At 45.1% G+C, this 16,011-nt stretch overlaps 1 protein-coding gene across 2 annotated transcripts; it reads left to right on the forward strand.

Annotated features, from left to right (window-relative positions):
• Nucleotides 1-7,390: 7,390 nt before the first annotated feature.
• LOC308614619 (MORF4 family-associated protein 1) lies at nucleotides 7,391-9,517 on the forward strand. 2 transcript variants are annotated; one of them, XM_081229150.1, is made up of 3 exons: nucleotides 7,391-7,479; nucleotides 7,598-8,032; nucleotides 8,518-9,517. In XM_081229150.1, exon 2 carries the CDS (start codon nucleotides 7,636-7,638, stop codon nucleotides 8,017-8,019), a length of 384 nt encoding a protein of 127 aa, XP_081085276.1. In that variant the 5' UTR covers nucleotides 7,391-7,479; nucleotides 7,598-7,635; the 3' UTR covers nucleotides 8,020-8,032; nucleotides 8,518-9,517. The 2 variants fall into 2 exon arrangements, with proteins under 2 accessions (XP_081085276.1, XP_081085275.1); XM_081229149.1 differs by lacking the exon at nucleotides 7,391-7,479 and having other exon boundaries at nucleotides 7,486-8,032.
• Nucleotides 9,518-16,011: the final 6,494 nt, after the last annotated feature.

Consider the following 16,011-nt stretch of genomic DNA (forward strand, 5'->3'; position numbering starts at 1 on the left):
TTCTCCAAAGCTTAGTAGATAAAACCACACTTGTGTTATCTCTCACTGTTGCAGTGGGTCAGCAGTGGAGGTGCTGTCCAGCAAGGCAGTTCTGGCTTGGGTCTCTCATGAGGCTGCAGTCATCTAACAGCTGGGGTTGGAACAGCTGGCACTCCTCCGGATCTCCTGCTGTCTGGTATCTGCACACGGTGGCCCCAGGGTAGCCAGACTTCTCCTACGATGGTTGGAGGTGCCCAGAGCCCAAGATACACCTACAGAAGCCCCAGTGTCTTTTCTCACTTAGCTTATAAGTCCTGCTCTATTGGTCTTGAATGGTGATCACAAAAACCTGCTGGGGTTGAAGAGCAAGAGACAAACTCCAGCTGTGCGTGGAGGCCTGTTAAAACATTTGCGGACCTTTTTTAAAACCATCACAGAGAGTGACCATGAAAATGTTTTGTACCATTCAGATGACTCACTGCTTATCTCATGGCAGAGTCGTTAAAAGATTTGAACTGAAAGATGTGCTACACATTTTTCTTTCACAAAAAGATATGATTCAAATTATTGACCATTTCTATAATGACAAGTGTCTAGAATATATTTCATGCTAAGGAATACGCTAACTTAATAGTTATTTTTAGGAAAACAAACACACTTTATCTCTTCCTGGTGGGTGTTGGAAATGTTTCCACGTGGTACGCTATTCTTTCTAAAGTCTGTGTCACCTATAAAAATTCTCCTGTCTGAAGAAATAGAAAACATGAACAGACCAATCACAAGTAATGAAATTGAAACTGTGATTAAAAATCTTCCAACAAACAAAAGTCCAGGACCAGATGGCCTCACGGGTGAATTCTATCAAGCATTTAGGGAAGAGCTAACACCCATCCTTCTCAAACTCTTCCCAAAAATTGCAAAGGAAGGAACACTCCCAAACTCATTCTATGAGGCCGCCATCACCCTGATACCAAAACCGGACAAAGATACTACAAAAAAAGAGAATTACAGACCAATATCACTGATGAATATAGATTCAAAAATCCTCAACAAAATACTAGCAAACAGAATCCAACAACACATTAAAAGGATCATACACCACGATCAAGTGGGATTTATCCCAGGGATGCAAGGATTCTTCAATATATGCAAATCAATCAATGTGATACACCATATTAACAAATTGAAGAAGAAAAACCATATGATCATCTCAATAGATGCAGAAAAAGCTTTTGACAAAATTCAACACGCATTTGTGATAAAAACTCTCTAGAAAGTGGGCATAGAGGGAACCTGCCTCAAAATAATAAAGGCCATATACAACAAACCCACAGCAAACATCATTCTCAATGGTGAAAAACTGAAAACATTTCCTCTAAGATCAGGAACAAGACAAGGATGTCCACTCTCACTGCTCTTATTCAACACAGTTTTGGAAGTCCTAGCCACGGCAATCAGAGAAGAAAAAGAAATAAAAGGAATACAAATTGGAATAGAAGAAGTAAAACTGCCACTGTTTGCAGATGACATGATGCTATACATAGAGAATCCTAAAGATGCCACCAGAAAACTACTAGGGCTAATCAATGAATTTGGTAAAGTTGCAGGATACAAAATTAATGCACAGAAATCTCTTGCATTCCTATACACTAACAAAAAAAGATCAGAAAGAGAAATTAAGGAAACAATCCCATTCACCATTGCAGCAAAAAGAATAAAATACCTAGGAATAAACCTACTAAGGAGGTAAAAGACCTGTACTCAGAAAACTATAAGACACTGATGAAAGAAATCAAAGATGACAGAAACAGATGGAGAGATATACCATGTTCTTGGGTTGGAAGAATCAATATTGTGAAAATGACTATACAACCCAAAGCAATCTACAGATTCAATGCAATCCCTATCAAATTACCAGTGGCATTTTTTACAGAACTAGAACAAATATCTTAAAATTTGTGCGGGGACACAAAAGACCCCGAATAGCCAAAGCAGTCTTGAGAAATAAAAACAGACCTGGAGGAATCAGACTCCCTGACTTCAGACTATACTACAAAGCTACAGTAATCAAGACAATATGGTACTGGCACAAAATCAGAAATATTGATCAATGGAACAGGATAGGAAGCTCAGAGATAAACCCACACACCTATGGTCAACTAATCTATGACAAAGGCGACAAGGATATACAATGGAGAAAAGACAGCCTCTTCAATAAGTGGTGCTGGGAAAATTGGACAGCTACATGTAAAAGAATGAAATTAGGACACTCCCTAACACCATACACAAAAATAAACTCCAAATGGATTCAAGACCTAAATGTAAGACCAGACACTATAAAACCCTTAGAGGAAAACATAGGAAGAACACTCTTTGACATAAATCACAGCAATATCTCTTTTGATCCACCTTCTAGAGTAATGGAAATAAAAACAAAAATAAACAAATGGGACCTAATGAAACTTAAAATCTTTTGCAAAACAAAGGAAAACATAAACAAGACAAGAAGGCAACCCTCAGAATGGGAGAAAATATTTGCAAATGAATCAATGGACAAAGGATTAATCTCCAAAATATATAAACAGCTCATTCAGCTCAATATTAAAAAAACAAACAACTCAATCCAAAAATGGGCAGCAGACCTAAATAGACATTTCTCCAAAGAAGACATACAGATGGCCAAGAAGCACATGAAAAGCACTCAACATCACTAATTATTAGAGAAATGCAAATGAAAACTACAATGTGGTATCACCTCACACCAGTTAGAATGGGCATCATCAGAAACTCTACAAACAACAAATGCTGGAGATGGTGTGGAGAAAAGGGAACCCTCTTGCACTGTTGGTGGGAATGTAAACTGATACAGCCAACATGGAGAACAGTATGGAGGCTCCTAAAAAAACTAAAAATACAATTACCATATGACCCAGCAATCCCACTACTGGGCATATACCCAGAGAAAACCATAATTCAAAAGACACATGCACCCCAGTGTTCATTGCAGCACTATTTACAATAGCCAGGTCATGGAAGCAACCTAGATACCCATCAACAGATGAATGGATAAAGAAGTTGTGGTACATATATACAATGGAATATTACTTGGCCATAAAAAGGATCGAAACTGGTCATTTTTAGAGACATGGATGGATCTAGAGACTGTCATACAGAGTGAAGTAAGTCAGAAAGAGAAAAACAAATATATATTAACGCATATATGTGGAACCTAGAAAAATGGTACAGATGAACCAGTTTGCAGGGCAGAAATAGAGACGCAGATGTAGAGAACAAACATATGGACACCAAGGGGGGAAAGTGGCGGGGTGGTGGTGGTGGTGTGATGAATTGGGAGATTGGGATTGACATGTATACACTAATATGTATAAAATAGATAACTAATAAGAAAAAAATTATGTCTTTAATTAAACTGAAGTATAATTCTGACAAAAAAAAAGAGACCATTATCCTCTAGCACAGGTTTCTAAATGACAGACATCTGTAATGTTCCCAAAATTATCTGTAAAACCCTTTGTTTCTTCATAAATCACATGCATGTAGAAGTTTAAAAATGTCATGATGAAAAAGTAAAACAGTTTTTAAAGTTAAAAAAAATTTCTCCTGTCTGAGCATTTTGAAGGTTAGAATTTTTCATTCTGTTTAAAATTCTTCCAAATTAAAACTTACACTAGACTTTGGATCCATTTGTTAAAATGCAGCAGTTAGTTTGCAAGAACGAATTGGGGAGATGGATTTCTAGCAAATGATTTCCAGTAAAAAACCTTTGCATATCTGGTGGGTGGAATTGAGAACTCAGCATCAGGGTTTAATAAGGCTGGTGGATGATCTTCTTCTTCTATTTGGACCCAAGGATCTTTGTGAGGTTTGTTTTTTTTCTTCTTAACTTTGGTAGTCATTAAATGCAAGTATCAACATAAACTGGATTTATAAGTAGACCTTTGCCTTGCTCTATCATGAGGTGTTAAACCAAGGTTTTCAAAATAATGAAGCATATTTAATCCCAACACTTTCACTGAAAAATATTATCAGCTAACTAGGCCTATGTGTGTGTGAGAGAGAGAATAAAAGACTTTTTAGGACTATGTGAAAAGAAATAATTCTTTAAAACTATTAAAACTATTTACTTCATCTCATCCCTTAAATTTCTATTTTGTGTATGTTAATCTACTTAGTGTTACCAGTACAGATTATGACTATAGTTTTAGATGAACCAATGAACATGTACTGGAAGTGTTACTGCACCAAACTTGGGTCCACTCACCTGTGTGCAGTAAAGCCAAGCTACTGACACCAGCTTGTGGTGAAGGAAAGTGCAGCGTTTATTGCAGACGCCAAGGAAGGAGTCCAGGGCAGCTAGTATTTAAAAGACCTGAACTCCCCGAAGCCTTTCAGGGAAAGGTTTTTAATGACAGGGTGAGGGAGAGGGGTTGTGGGCTGTGTGGTCAGCTCGTGGACATTCTTCTGATTGGTTGATGGTGAGGTAATTGGGAGTCAACATCATCAACCTTCTGGTTCCAACCGGTCTGGGGTCTACAGTGCTTCTTCTGGGGTCAGCTAACTTCTTGCACCTGGTGGAGGTTTCAGGCTCTGCAAAACAGCTCAAAGAACATGGCTCAGAATATTATCTATAGCCCTTGAGGAGGAACTAAAGGTCCTTGACTTTGTTGAATGGCTAAAGTATTATTATTTTGTCTGGCTTGACTGTTTTCCTTTTTTTCTGCATTTTCTCACTTCTCTTATTAAATTTATTCTTTGACTAAAGTTTTTATACAAACAAAAGGCAGGTGGAGGACATGGGCGGGGATCTATTTTGGGAAGGCCTCATAGGGTCCTGCTCGGTCACAGGAGTGCTGGTCACACACTTTTTCTGATAAGGGAGTCTGGTCTGAAGAGTTTGAAGACCACTGAGGTACACACTTCCATCAGCGTCTGTGAAGTGGCCTGAGCCGATGGCATGCGTGTCCTCTTCAGCTTCGTGGCTTTGTGGCTATGTGTCTCTTTGCCACGTGGGAAGAGGCAGAGGCAGGATCTTGGGGGTTCATGCTAGGCATCCTCCCCTCGATTCATCCCCCCCTAGGATATTACAATGGGAAGGAGGAGGAACTACTTTCAGTAATTCCGCTGATGGTAGTCTTGATTACATATAATAATCTCCACATCTTCGCAGTCAGTATCTAGTCTTTGAATGTCATTTGTGTCTTCCACAGTTACCCTCTTTCCCAAAGTGTTCGCCATTTGAAAATCTCTCATATCCTTAAGTGATTCCTCTTGATTCGTTAATGATTTGGCTCCAAGGGCTTTCAAGAGGAAAAATATTCCTGATGTGATGTTTGAGTCATGCTTGGTGAAATGAGCAATTCATGCCCAGCACGATGCTAGAGCAATACCGCGTTAAGACTTTGGTGAGAACATGTGTCTTCTGGGAATTTTGTTACATGAAAGTAAAAATGAAGTCACTCTTTTAACTCCTTTGCTAAGCTTAAAAAAAAAAAAAGCAGCCTTTCTTAATTTCAATGAACTTAAAATACCGAAGTCCTCATCTTTTTCTCTTGTATCTGATGGCAAGAAGCTTGGGTTCCACCAGCTGAACCTGGACAAGACCCCTACAAGCCATGTTACAACTCCCCCGGCCTCAGTTTCTCCATCTGCAAAATGGGGCCAATAATGGGTCTATAATATTACCTGCTCCCTTTTATGCCTTAACACAGTTATTATTAAATTGATTTATGCTAATAAAACCCTCTTAGAAGTGTGATACTTCTTTCTTTTTCCATTGACGAAATCGTTTCTAATACAAACTTCTCTGCTTTCTATTGTATTTTGTCTTGTGGGAACCATCATCCCTGCATTTCCCACAGGCAGAATCTTTTTTGGCCGTAACAATTGAATTCAGATCCGCTACTCCCGATGTCGGATATCCTCCACTGCAGAAACAAGACAAACAAAAATCCCTCAGACTCTTCCAAACTGGTTGTGTCAGTTTGGAGTTTCTGACCAGCGCAGAAGGCCTTGCTCAGGTTACATCTCGTTACTGTCTTAAAGGCTGTTTCCCTCGGAGGTTACCCATTAACACTGGGTTGCACAGGCAGGACACTCTCACCCTTGCTTCCCCTGGGGTCTCAGGACTTCTTACTTCAGCCCAGTTTTTGGAACTTGGGCAACAGCAGCTTCCTCTGGAAGGGGGAGGTCCCGGGCTTAAGTGGGTTTCTATTTTGGAGGCCCTTCTCTGGGTCACCCTCTCCTATGTCCTGCCCCTAGCAAGCTCTCTTTACCCTTTAGGCGGCTGCTACAGAGCCCAGGACAAAGGAGCTTTCTGAAGCCCCATGAAAATTTTTGAGACCTAACAAAAAAAAAGGGGGGGGGGGATTGACCCCAAAATATGAAAATAAAACAAAATTAAGAATCATTTAATTTGGACTTCCCTGGTGGCGCAGTGGTTAAGAATCCGCCTGCCAATGCAAGGGACACAGGTTCGAGCCCTAGTCCGGGGAGATCCCACATGCCGCGGCGCAACTAGGCCTGTGAGCCACAACTAGGCCTGTGAGCCACAACTACTGAGCCTGCACTCTAGAGCCCATGAGCCACAACTACTGAGACCTGCGCACCCAGAGTCCATGATCTGCAACGAGAAGCCACCGCAATGAGAAGCCCGCGCAACCGCAACAGTAACCCCCGCTCGCCTCAACTAGAGAAAGACCTGCACGCAGCAATGGAAACCCAACGCAGCCAAAAATGAAATAAAGATAATTTTTTTAAAAAAAAGTGAAAAGAAAATAAGCCAGTAAGACATTAGGGAGGGGTCCAGTCGTGGTAGTAAACAGGATGGGGCTATCAGCGATGGACCAGGATGTCACAGACTTTGAGTACAGTATTACGTAGGGCTGTCCCCGTTTACTGTAGGAAGACAGCGTTGACATCTTCAAAAGATGGAAACCCTTTAAGAGCAACCCTTTAGGAAGAGGGAGCACCAGAAGGGCTCACCTCCAAAGCCAGGGTGGCGGACAGGATCAGCACGAGGGTGAAGCGGGAGGGGCAATATGAGAGGGCGCGCGTACGCGCGTGGGGTAGCCGTTAGGCGTACCACAGGGGTAAAAGGGGAGGGGGGATAAGGGAGCTCGTGCGTGCGCGTCCGCGCGTGCGTGGGTAGCGGAGGCGAGCAGCACGGGGTGAAGGGGGAGGAGGATAAGGGAGCTCGTGCATTCACGTCCGCGGGCGCGTGGGTAGCGGAGGGGCGCAGCATGGAAGAGAAGGAGGAGGGGAGGAAAAGGGAGAGCGTGCGCGCGCGCGTGGGTGTGGGTGTGTGCGCGCGCGGCCGTGGTAGAGCGGATTGCGTCGCCCTCTATTGACGTGCGCGCGCCCGCACCTAGTTCTACCAGCGGCGTGACCGTAAAGAGGCACGGCCGTGTCGTGAAAGGGGCCGCAACACGCAGGGCGCTGGTTGACGGCCGCGACTCCATTTTGTCCTCCGGTTCTTTGCTCGTAAGTCGCTTGTTTCCGTGGCTTCTGTGAGGCGAAAAGTTTAAAAGGGGTAAAAGTTTTAAAGAATATTCTGGAAGTGTGTTGGTAAGCATAGCGAGTCTCCATTTTCTCTCTGCAGCCGACTTGCATCCTGCGGTTCCGGAATAGCGGGGAAAGATGCGGCCCTTGGACATCGTGGAGCTGGCAGAGCCGGAGGAGGTGGAGGTGCTGGAGCCCGAGGAGGACTTCGAGCAGTTCCTGCTCCCGGTCATCAACGAGATGCGCGAGGACATCGCGGCGCTCACCCGCGAGCACGGGAGAGCTTACCTGCGGAACCGGAGCAAGCTGTGGGAGATGGACAATATGCTGATCCAGATCAAGACGCAAGTGGAGGCCTCGGAGGAGAGCGCGCTCAACCATCTGCAGAATGCGGACGACGGAGTCGAGGGCAGAGGGACCAAACGGTGCGAGAAGGCTGAGGAGAAGGCCAAGGAGATCGCGAAGATGGCAGAGATGCTGGTGGAGCTGGTCCGGCGGATAGAGAAGAGCGAGTCGTCCTGAAGGAGGGTCGGCGGTAAGGCGGGGACCGGCGGGAGCCGCACGGGGGTCCCAGGCGTTGCCCGACGCTTGGGTCAGCTTCGGGGACATTTATTTACTAATGATCCACGGGGGATGGGAGTTGGGAGAAGAGAATAAAAGCGTGCTCAATTTTCATTTTAGGAGGTGTTAGTAGGTACCGTTTATTTTTGTTACGTCTCTGGTAATTTGGGGGAACAGATTGGTTGGTTGGTTTTGACTTGTATGTGTTTGGTTGAAACCAAAGGTCACGATCGATAGGATAACTGTAGGGTAATAAACAAAATCACAATACAGGCCATTGAGCAAAGGGGGGTAGAAATACAGAATTATCAGAGGGAAGGCCATTATTGGGCGATTCCAGATTTTGTTGGAAGACTGGAAGGGGTCAGATGGCATCCAGAAGAGGTGGTGTCCTGCGAGGCTGAATTTGTGAGGGTTTTCTCGCTTCCTAATGATGAGTTTCTCCCAATTGCACTTTAGGTTTACAGCCAGTGGATTCTGGTCAACTGATGGAGATTGGCTGACACCCTGGAGAAGCTGAAACCAGAGAGCCTTTTGTTTTCTCTTTTTTTCTCTGTCTACACTCTGTCCTCACACTACGTTTCTGCTATGGTCTGTGGTTAATGACCTCAGTATGAGTTTTGACTGTTAAATGTTTTTGTTTGGGGAGGTAACTTTGATTTGGAAAATGCTCTCACAAGAATTAGGGCCTAGATTGTAAGCTCTCGCAGCAGTCACATTTGTTCCTGGGCTTTCGTTATTTCTAAATTTTTGAGGTGCTTTGCTCTTTCTTGTGTGTCCTGATAGCTCCCTGGAACTTTGGGTCTGTGTGTAACAGATGAGACTCAGTTGGAGTTCTCCAGCTCTGAAGGTGTTGAAGGAACTGCATTATTTCTAGAAGACGACTCCATGCAGCGATTGCTAACGAAGCTGAAGAAGGGACCAGACTTCAATTGGGAATGAGAATGGGGCTGATCTGGCTAGGACTGATGAATCAGAAGAAGGGCTGCGGGATGGTATTGTGTTTGGGGACTTTAATTTCTATGTGAGACCAAAGGAGGAGAGATGTATTTTGTTCAAATTTTAAGTTTTATGCGGCACGCTGATGTAACTTGTCTGGTCAGATTGTTTGGACAACCTAACTCAGCTTTATGTGACATGGAACCTAGACTAGGAGACGAGATAGGCCTTGGTATTCTGTGTAATCGATGTAATATCCTGATGCATTTCAGGGGATTCTGGACATAAAATGGAAGCGATATTTGCAAAGGCCCTTGAGGGTCTGGGGAAGAAAAGCAAGGGCTGTCTGTTTTGGACCCTAAACTGGACAGGGACTAGGTGTCTTCAAGATTCATAAGTTGTCTAGCTGTAAGTTCATTTCAGTAGCAGACCTGACAAGTATTTGAGGTCAAAACCCTACCGTGTGTTTAAAAAAAATTTTACCATGTTAATAAAAGTATTCATTTGCTTGAAAAGACAAGGCTTAAAAGGTTATTGACTGAGAAATACTGTTCTTTAAAAATGAAATTTTTCTCCTTGAATGTTATCTTTGCTAAATGGGGGGGTGAATTTCTTATGGTTTTGGAGGCTCTCAGTAAGCCTTGATGATAGGGAAGGTTCATCTCTGCTTGCTGCTATGGAAACTGGCTGAGGACAGAGCATGCAGTTGTTCCTCCTATCAGCAGTGGGTTGATTCCAGGACCCCCTCCTTCCCACAGATACCAAAATCCAGGGCTGCTCAAGTTCGTTATGTCAGATGACATAGTACAGTCGGCCCTCCAGTCCTCTGTATCTACAATTCTGCATCCTGCAGAACTTAACCTGTATGCTAATTTTCACCTTAAAGTCTGCTTCCTGGGAATCCAGCTGATAGCAAGTGTGAAACAATAGTAACCATGTGTCACAAGCTAGATACCATGTCTTAGAGCACTGAGGGGGGGAAGGCAAGGAAAGCATTTCAGAGCAAGTAACTGGTGAACTTGGCCTTGAAGGATGGGTACAGCTTCCAAGGAGGAGGAGAGAATGAGGGACATCCCACACATAGGGAACAGTAGGAGAAAAAGCCAGTAGTGGGGAGGCGTGGATATGATGAATAAAGAACCAGGAAAAACAACCACCAAAAAAGCTACATTTGCCAAAACTAGGACCTGTGCTAAGTAGACTACACTTTGTTCTTATTTCTCTAGTTTTCCAGTAATTCTTTTTTTCTGTCTCAGGATACCACATTTCATTTGGTAATTTATTTTTAAAAGATGTAATACAAATGGCACAGAATTCAAAAGAAAAAAAGTGATCCCCTCCTCTCCCTAGCATCCCAGTTGCCCTTTAGGAAGACAAACATTGACCAGTGTCTTGTATATCCTTGCAAATATTGTGTGTGTTTGCACATGTACATATATAACTCTCTCCAACCTTTTTTGTACATAAGTAGAAACACACCTGTGGATGTTCTTTTTGTTTTCCCACTTAAAACTAGTTTGCAAGTTAACCCTAGCCAAACATCCAGACCTGCATTCTTTTTTTATTGGCTGCATGTCCTTCATTGTACTATAAGTATTCAGAGGTGATTCTTACACACCCAAAAGTTTGAGAACTATCATCCTAGATTATTTTCACTCCTTAATTTCTCTTTCTTGCAATTTCAGTAACAATTGCAATGCAGCCAACAATGCTCAATTTCCCCAGCTTCTGAAATCAGTCTTGGCTTGCTAGCAGTTGGAGGAGCGATTGAATCTTGTGTTTTCTAAGCAAAGAATGTGGTAAGGCTCCATTCTGAGAGGCAGTCTTACAGGGCTGTATAATATTAAATTGAGTCTAGCTAGAGTTGCCAGAATTTTTATTACAGATCCGTATGTCCCTCAAGGGCCCCAGGCTCTCTCCGTGTCCTGGCTGTTCAGAGGTAGGTCATGGACAGCTGTGCAGAAAGGCCTGTTGCGGTTCTTGGACAGGTTCCTGACACAGCAGAGGCCCCATGAAGCTGAGATCTATCTTTGCTCCGATGTGACAAGTGTCCTCTTGTATCAAAGCGCTATTACTGAAAGAAGCATGGGGGCTCTGGGAGCGTGGAGGTCTGGAGAGGCATTCAGGAAGAGAGAAACGATATATTATGTAACAACCTCTGATGCGACACGGATGGAGGCAAAGTGTTCAGAATGCTCAAAATCTTCTCGTCCCCCACTTGATCAGAATCAGGCCCGGGAGATCACAAAGTAGTGCTAAAGAGGCTTCTGCATCTGGTTTCATCAGCTGAGATGACCCCTGGGAAGAAAGCCAATTTAACTCTAGTGGACACTACAGTAGGACTGGCAACAGCCAAGGACACATTCACCTCTGGGGCCGGGGGCGTGGGGAGCATTAGTGAAAGTCTGACTCCAGGTGAAGGGAGGTGAGTCTAAAGTGTTTTTAACCTTGCCAAAGATAAAACCTCGGGAGTCCAGGGGGCTGGGAAACAGGAGACCTGGCTTTCAGTCAGCCTGCTGCTCTCTGTGTGATCTTGGGCAGGTACTGGCTTGTCTCTGAGGTTCATTTCCAACCCTGGCATTCTGTATGACTTCTAGATAAAGCTCATCTGCGGTAAAAATGCCGTAGGTATCATGAGTGCTGTTCACCAAATAAATTCCAATGCCTCATCTTTCACACGTTTAGTCAGATTGTACCCCCTAGCCCCCCGGTGGTGGTGGTGGTGGTGGTGGTGGGGTGTGTGTGTGTGTGTGTGTGTGTGTGTGTGTGTGTGTGAGTCATTCTAGCTGTGAATTGTGAGGGAAAGTAACATACAGTCACATCCAAGCCACAGCCTCTAACGTGAGACCCTCCAAGGTTCCCTTCTGGCACAGGGACCAACAACCTTCAAGATGGTGGTTGATCATCAGCCTGTGTTCCTTGCCAACTAATAATGAACAGGTAGCACCAACAAGGAAAAACCTTCGTTGTTTTAAGTCACTGAGATCTGGGTATTTTTTGTTAGGATGACACAACCTAGACTGAGATGACATACTTTCATCCTTTTCCTATCCTGTGTTTTGATGAAAGGCTTGTCCTTCTCTCTGAGGCCTATATCCTCACTTTTCATCACATGTCCCACTAGCTCAGGGCGTTGTCTGAAAAATGATCTTTCTTACTCATTCATTCGTAGCTGTTTGCTCTCCTCTGCCCTCTTTTTTTTTTTTTTGTGTGTGGCCGCGCCGCATGGCAAGTGGGAACTTAGTTCCCCGACCAGGGATCAAACCCGAGCCTCTTGCATTGGAAGTGCGGAGGACCACCAGGGAAGCCCCTACTCTGCCCTCTAATGACTCCAAGGCAAAAGAAAGCCCAAATTCACCCTCCCCCTTCCAGGCAGCAGATAAACACAAAATTCCACCATCTTCCAGAGATAAGTGGGGATTTGTTATCTGCTTAACACCGTAGCCAGATAACTATAAATGCAAACAGGGCTTGCTTCAGTCGCTGCCCAAAGTAAGACCCTCACCTGGTCATTTCTATTTTCCCCTTCTCTGATCCCCGTAATGCTCTGTAGTTCCTTTCTCCTGATTTATATCCGTATTCCTCCTTCCTTCAAACTCTCTGTGATTCACAAATCCTCCCATTCTGTTATTCCCAAACTCACCTGTATTTCTTGCCTCTTCAAAGAACGTTTCTTTACCACCTGTAACAGTTGAGACTGGACTCCCCCAAGCCGTGGACTTTCCTGCAGCCTCACTGGTGATGGTCCCTAGCAACACCCAAATGATCAAGGGCTGCATTTTTTTTAACATCTCTTCATTGGAGTATAATTGCTTTACAGTGTTGTGTTAGTTTCTGCTTTATAACAAAGTGAATCAGCTATATGCATACGTATGTCCCCATATATCCTCCCTCTTGCGTCTCCCTCCCACCCTCCCTACCCCACCCCTCTAGGTGGTCACAAAGCACCGAGCTGATCTCCCTGTGCTATGCGGCTGCTTCCCACTAGCTATTTATTTTACATTTGATAGTGTATATATGCCCATGCCTCTCTCTCACTTCATCCCAGCTTACCCTTCCCCCTCCCTGTGTCCTCAAGTCCATTCTCTGCCCCTAGGTTCTTCAGAACCACTTTTTTTTTTTTTTAGGTTCCATATATATGTGTTAGCATATGGTATTTGTTTTTCTCTTTCTGACTTACTTCACTCTGTATGACAGACTCTAGGTCCATCCACCTCACTACAAATAACTCAATTTCGTTTCTTTTTATGGCTGAGTAATATTCCATTGTATATATGTACCACATCTTCTTTATCCATTTGTCTGTTGATGGACACTTAGGTTGCTTCCATGTCCTGGCTATTGTAAATAGAGCTGCAATGAACATTGTGGTACATGACTCTTCTTGAATTATAGTTTTCTCAGGGTATATGCCCAGTAGTGAGATTGCTGGGTCGTATGGTAGTTCTATTTTTAGTTTTTTAAGGAACCTCCATACTGTTCTCCATAGTGGCTGTATCAATTTACGTTCCCACCAACAGTGCAAGAGGGTTCCCTTTTCTCCACACCCTCTCCAGCATTTATTGTTTGTAGATTTTTTTTTTTTTTTTTTTTTTTTTTTTGCGGTATGCGGGCCTCTCACTGTTGTGGCCCCTCCCGTTGCGGAGCACAGGCTCCGGACGCGCAGGCTCAGCGGCCATGGCTCACGGGCCCAGCCGCTCCGCGGCATATGGGATCCTCCCGGACCGGGGCACGAACCCGTATCCCCTGCATCGGCAGGCGGACTCTCAACCACTGCGCCACCAGGGAGGCCCTGTTTGTAGATTTTTTGATGATGGCCATTCTGACAGGTGTGAGGTGATTCCTCATTGTAGTTTTGATTTGCATTTCTCTAATGATTAGTGATGTTGAGCATCCTTTCATGTGTTTGTTGGCAATCTGTATATCTTCTTTGGAGAAATGTCTACTTAGGTGTTCTGCCCATTTTTGGATTGGGTTGTTTGTTTTTTTGATATTGAGCTGCATGAGCTGCTTGTATATTTTGGAGATGAATCCTTTCTCAGTTGCTTTGTTTGCAAATATTTTCTCCTATTCTGAGTGTTGTCTTTTCATCTTGTTTATGGTCTCCTTTGCTGTGCAAAAGCTTTTAAGTTTCATTAGGTCCCATTTGTTTATTTTTGTAAGGCCTGCATTTTTGACAGAGAGGAGTGGAGGGGGAAAAAAGGGAAACCGGAGTAAGAGGTTGGGGTTGTGTTGAGGGTGTTATTACAGCCATGACCGTGCACAGTAAGTGGATGCTGGGGAAGTGCAGGGCAGGGGAGCTGCAGGAGAAAGCCGTTCAAGGGAGCTGAGGGCCCAGTGAGGTTTTAAAAAGGGTGCCGGGCTTCCCTGGTGGCGCAGTGGTTAAGAGTCCACCTGCCAGTGCAGGGGACATGGGTTCGTGCCCCGGTCCGGGAGGATCCCACATGCCGCGGAGCAGCTGGGCCCATGAGCCATGGCCGCTGAGCCTGCGCGTCCGGAGCCTGTGCTCCGCAACGGGAAAGGCCTTGACAGTGAGAGGCCCACGCACCGTGATGAAGAGTGGGCCCCGCTCGCCGCAACTGGAGAAAGCCCACACACAGAAACGAAGACCCAACACAGCCAAAAATAAATAAATAAATTTAAAAAGGGTGCCAGGGGCTACCCTGGTGGTGCAGTGGTTAAGAATCCACCTGCCAATGCAGGGGATACGGGTTCAAGCCCTGGTCTGGGAAGAACCCACATGCCGCGGAGCAACTAAGTCTGTGCACCACAACTACTGAACCTGCGCTCTAGAGCCCGCGAGCCACAACTACTGAGTCCACGTGCCACAACTACTGAAGCCCGTGCACCTGGAGCCCATGCTCCACAACAAGAGAAGCCACTGCAATGAGAAGCCCATGCACCACAACGAAGAGTGGCCCCGGCTCGCCGCAACTAGAGAAAGCCCGCATGCAGCAACGAAGACCCAACGCAGCCATAAATAAATAAATAAATAAATAAATATACTTATTTAAAAAATAAAAAGGGTGGTAGCGACTATAGTGAAAGCGATGGAAGGATGGGGTCAGAAAAGAGGAGGGCCGAGCAGATTGGGGGCAGTAACAAGCCCTAAGTCACCCTTGGGAATGAGTGGCCAAGGGGCATGGAGTTGCTTATTGGATATGAAGAGGCCAAGGACCTGGGGGTCCAGGTGTGGAATGGTGGCCATGTGAGCGTGGAACTCACCTAGGATGATGGCAGCAGGATATGGGGTGGGGGGGAGGGCCAGGAGCCAGGTGGGAAAGCCTGAAATGAATGAGGGGAATCCAGTGGGTTGGGGGAGGGGGGTGGAGGATGACAAAGGAAGAGGGCGTTCAGATGAACAGCAAGCGCTCCAAAGGCATGCCACATTAGACAAGAGGGAGGACAAGGGTAGTGTAGCCACTGCCAGGGGAGGAGGCTGGCCCCAACTCCTGAGCATACGTGAGGAACGCAGGGAAATGAGCAGCTTTCCCTCCACAGGCCTGAGTAGAAAGTTGGCCTAATTCTCTGTGGACAGTCCAGCAAGCAGCAAGGTGGGGTGGAGGGCGGGAAGCCAGGCACATGCTAGCAATGGCTCACTAGCTCCTACAGGCCCAGGAGAGGGTTTGGGGGTGGAGAGCATTATGGAAACTTGTCATAAGATTTAGCACCCTAGGCTGACTCTTACTTGCTTCATCCACGGGAGAAACAGGAGTGACAGGCAGTGTAAGTTTAGTCCTGAACTTAGTCTCTGAAGGAGGATGGGCATGGCCTTGGCGTGCCCGTGATTGAGCCAAAGAAGCAGCAGCTGAAGGTCGTCCCTCAACTATGCTGCTTGAGTAGCTTCTTTGAAGGAGGTCAAAGAGGCCACCACAACTGGTCATTTGGGGTTGAAAATGGCAAGGGTGTCTGCACCCCAACCTGAAACAGTTATAAGAGACGGCTCCAGAAGAAACCGTCCTCCAGATGAGATGAGACCGAGGCCCCAAGATCTTTTTCAAGCATCTCCTTTAA

This window comes from Mesoplodon bidens (assembly GCF_964165515.1).
Source record: "Mesoplodon bidens genome assembly, chromosome: 1".
In the NCBI taxonomy this organism is placed as follows: Eukaryota; Metazoa; Chordata; class Mammalia; order Artiodactyla; family Ziphiidae; genus Mesoplodon; species Mesoplodon bidens.

Excerpts from the sequence above, each read along its gene's own strand:
- LOC308614619 (XM_081229150.1), top strand. The coding sequence starts at position 7,636 with ATGCGGCCCTTGGACATCGTGGAGCTGGCAGAGCCGGAGGAGGTGGAG.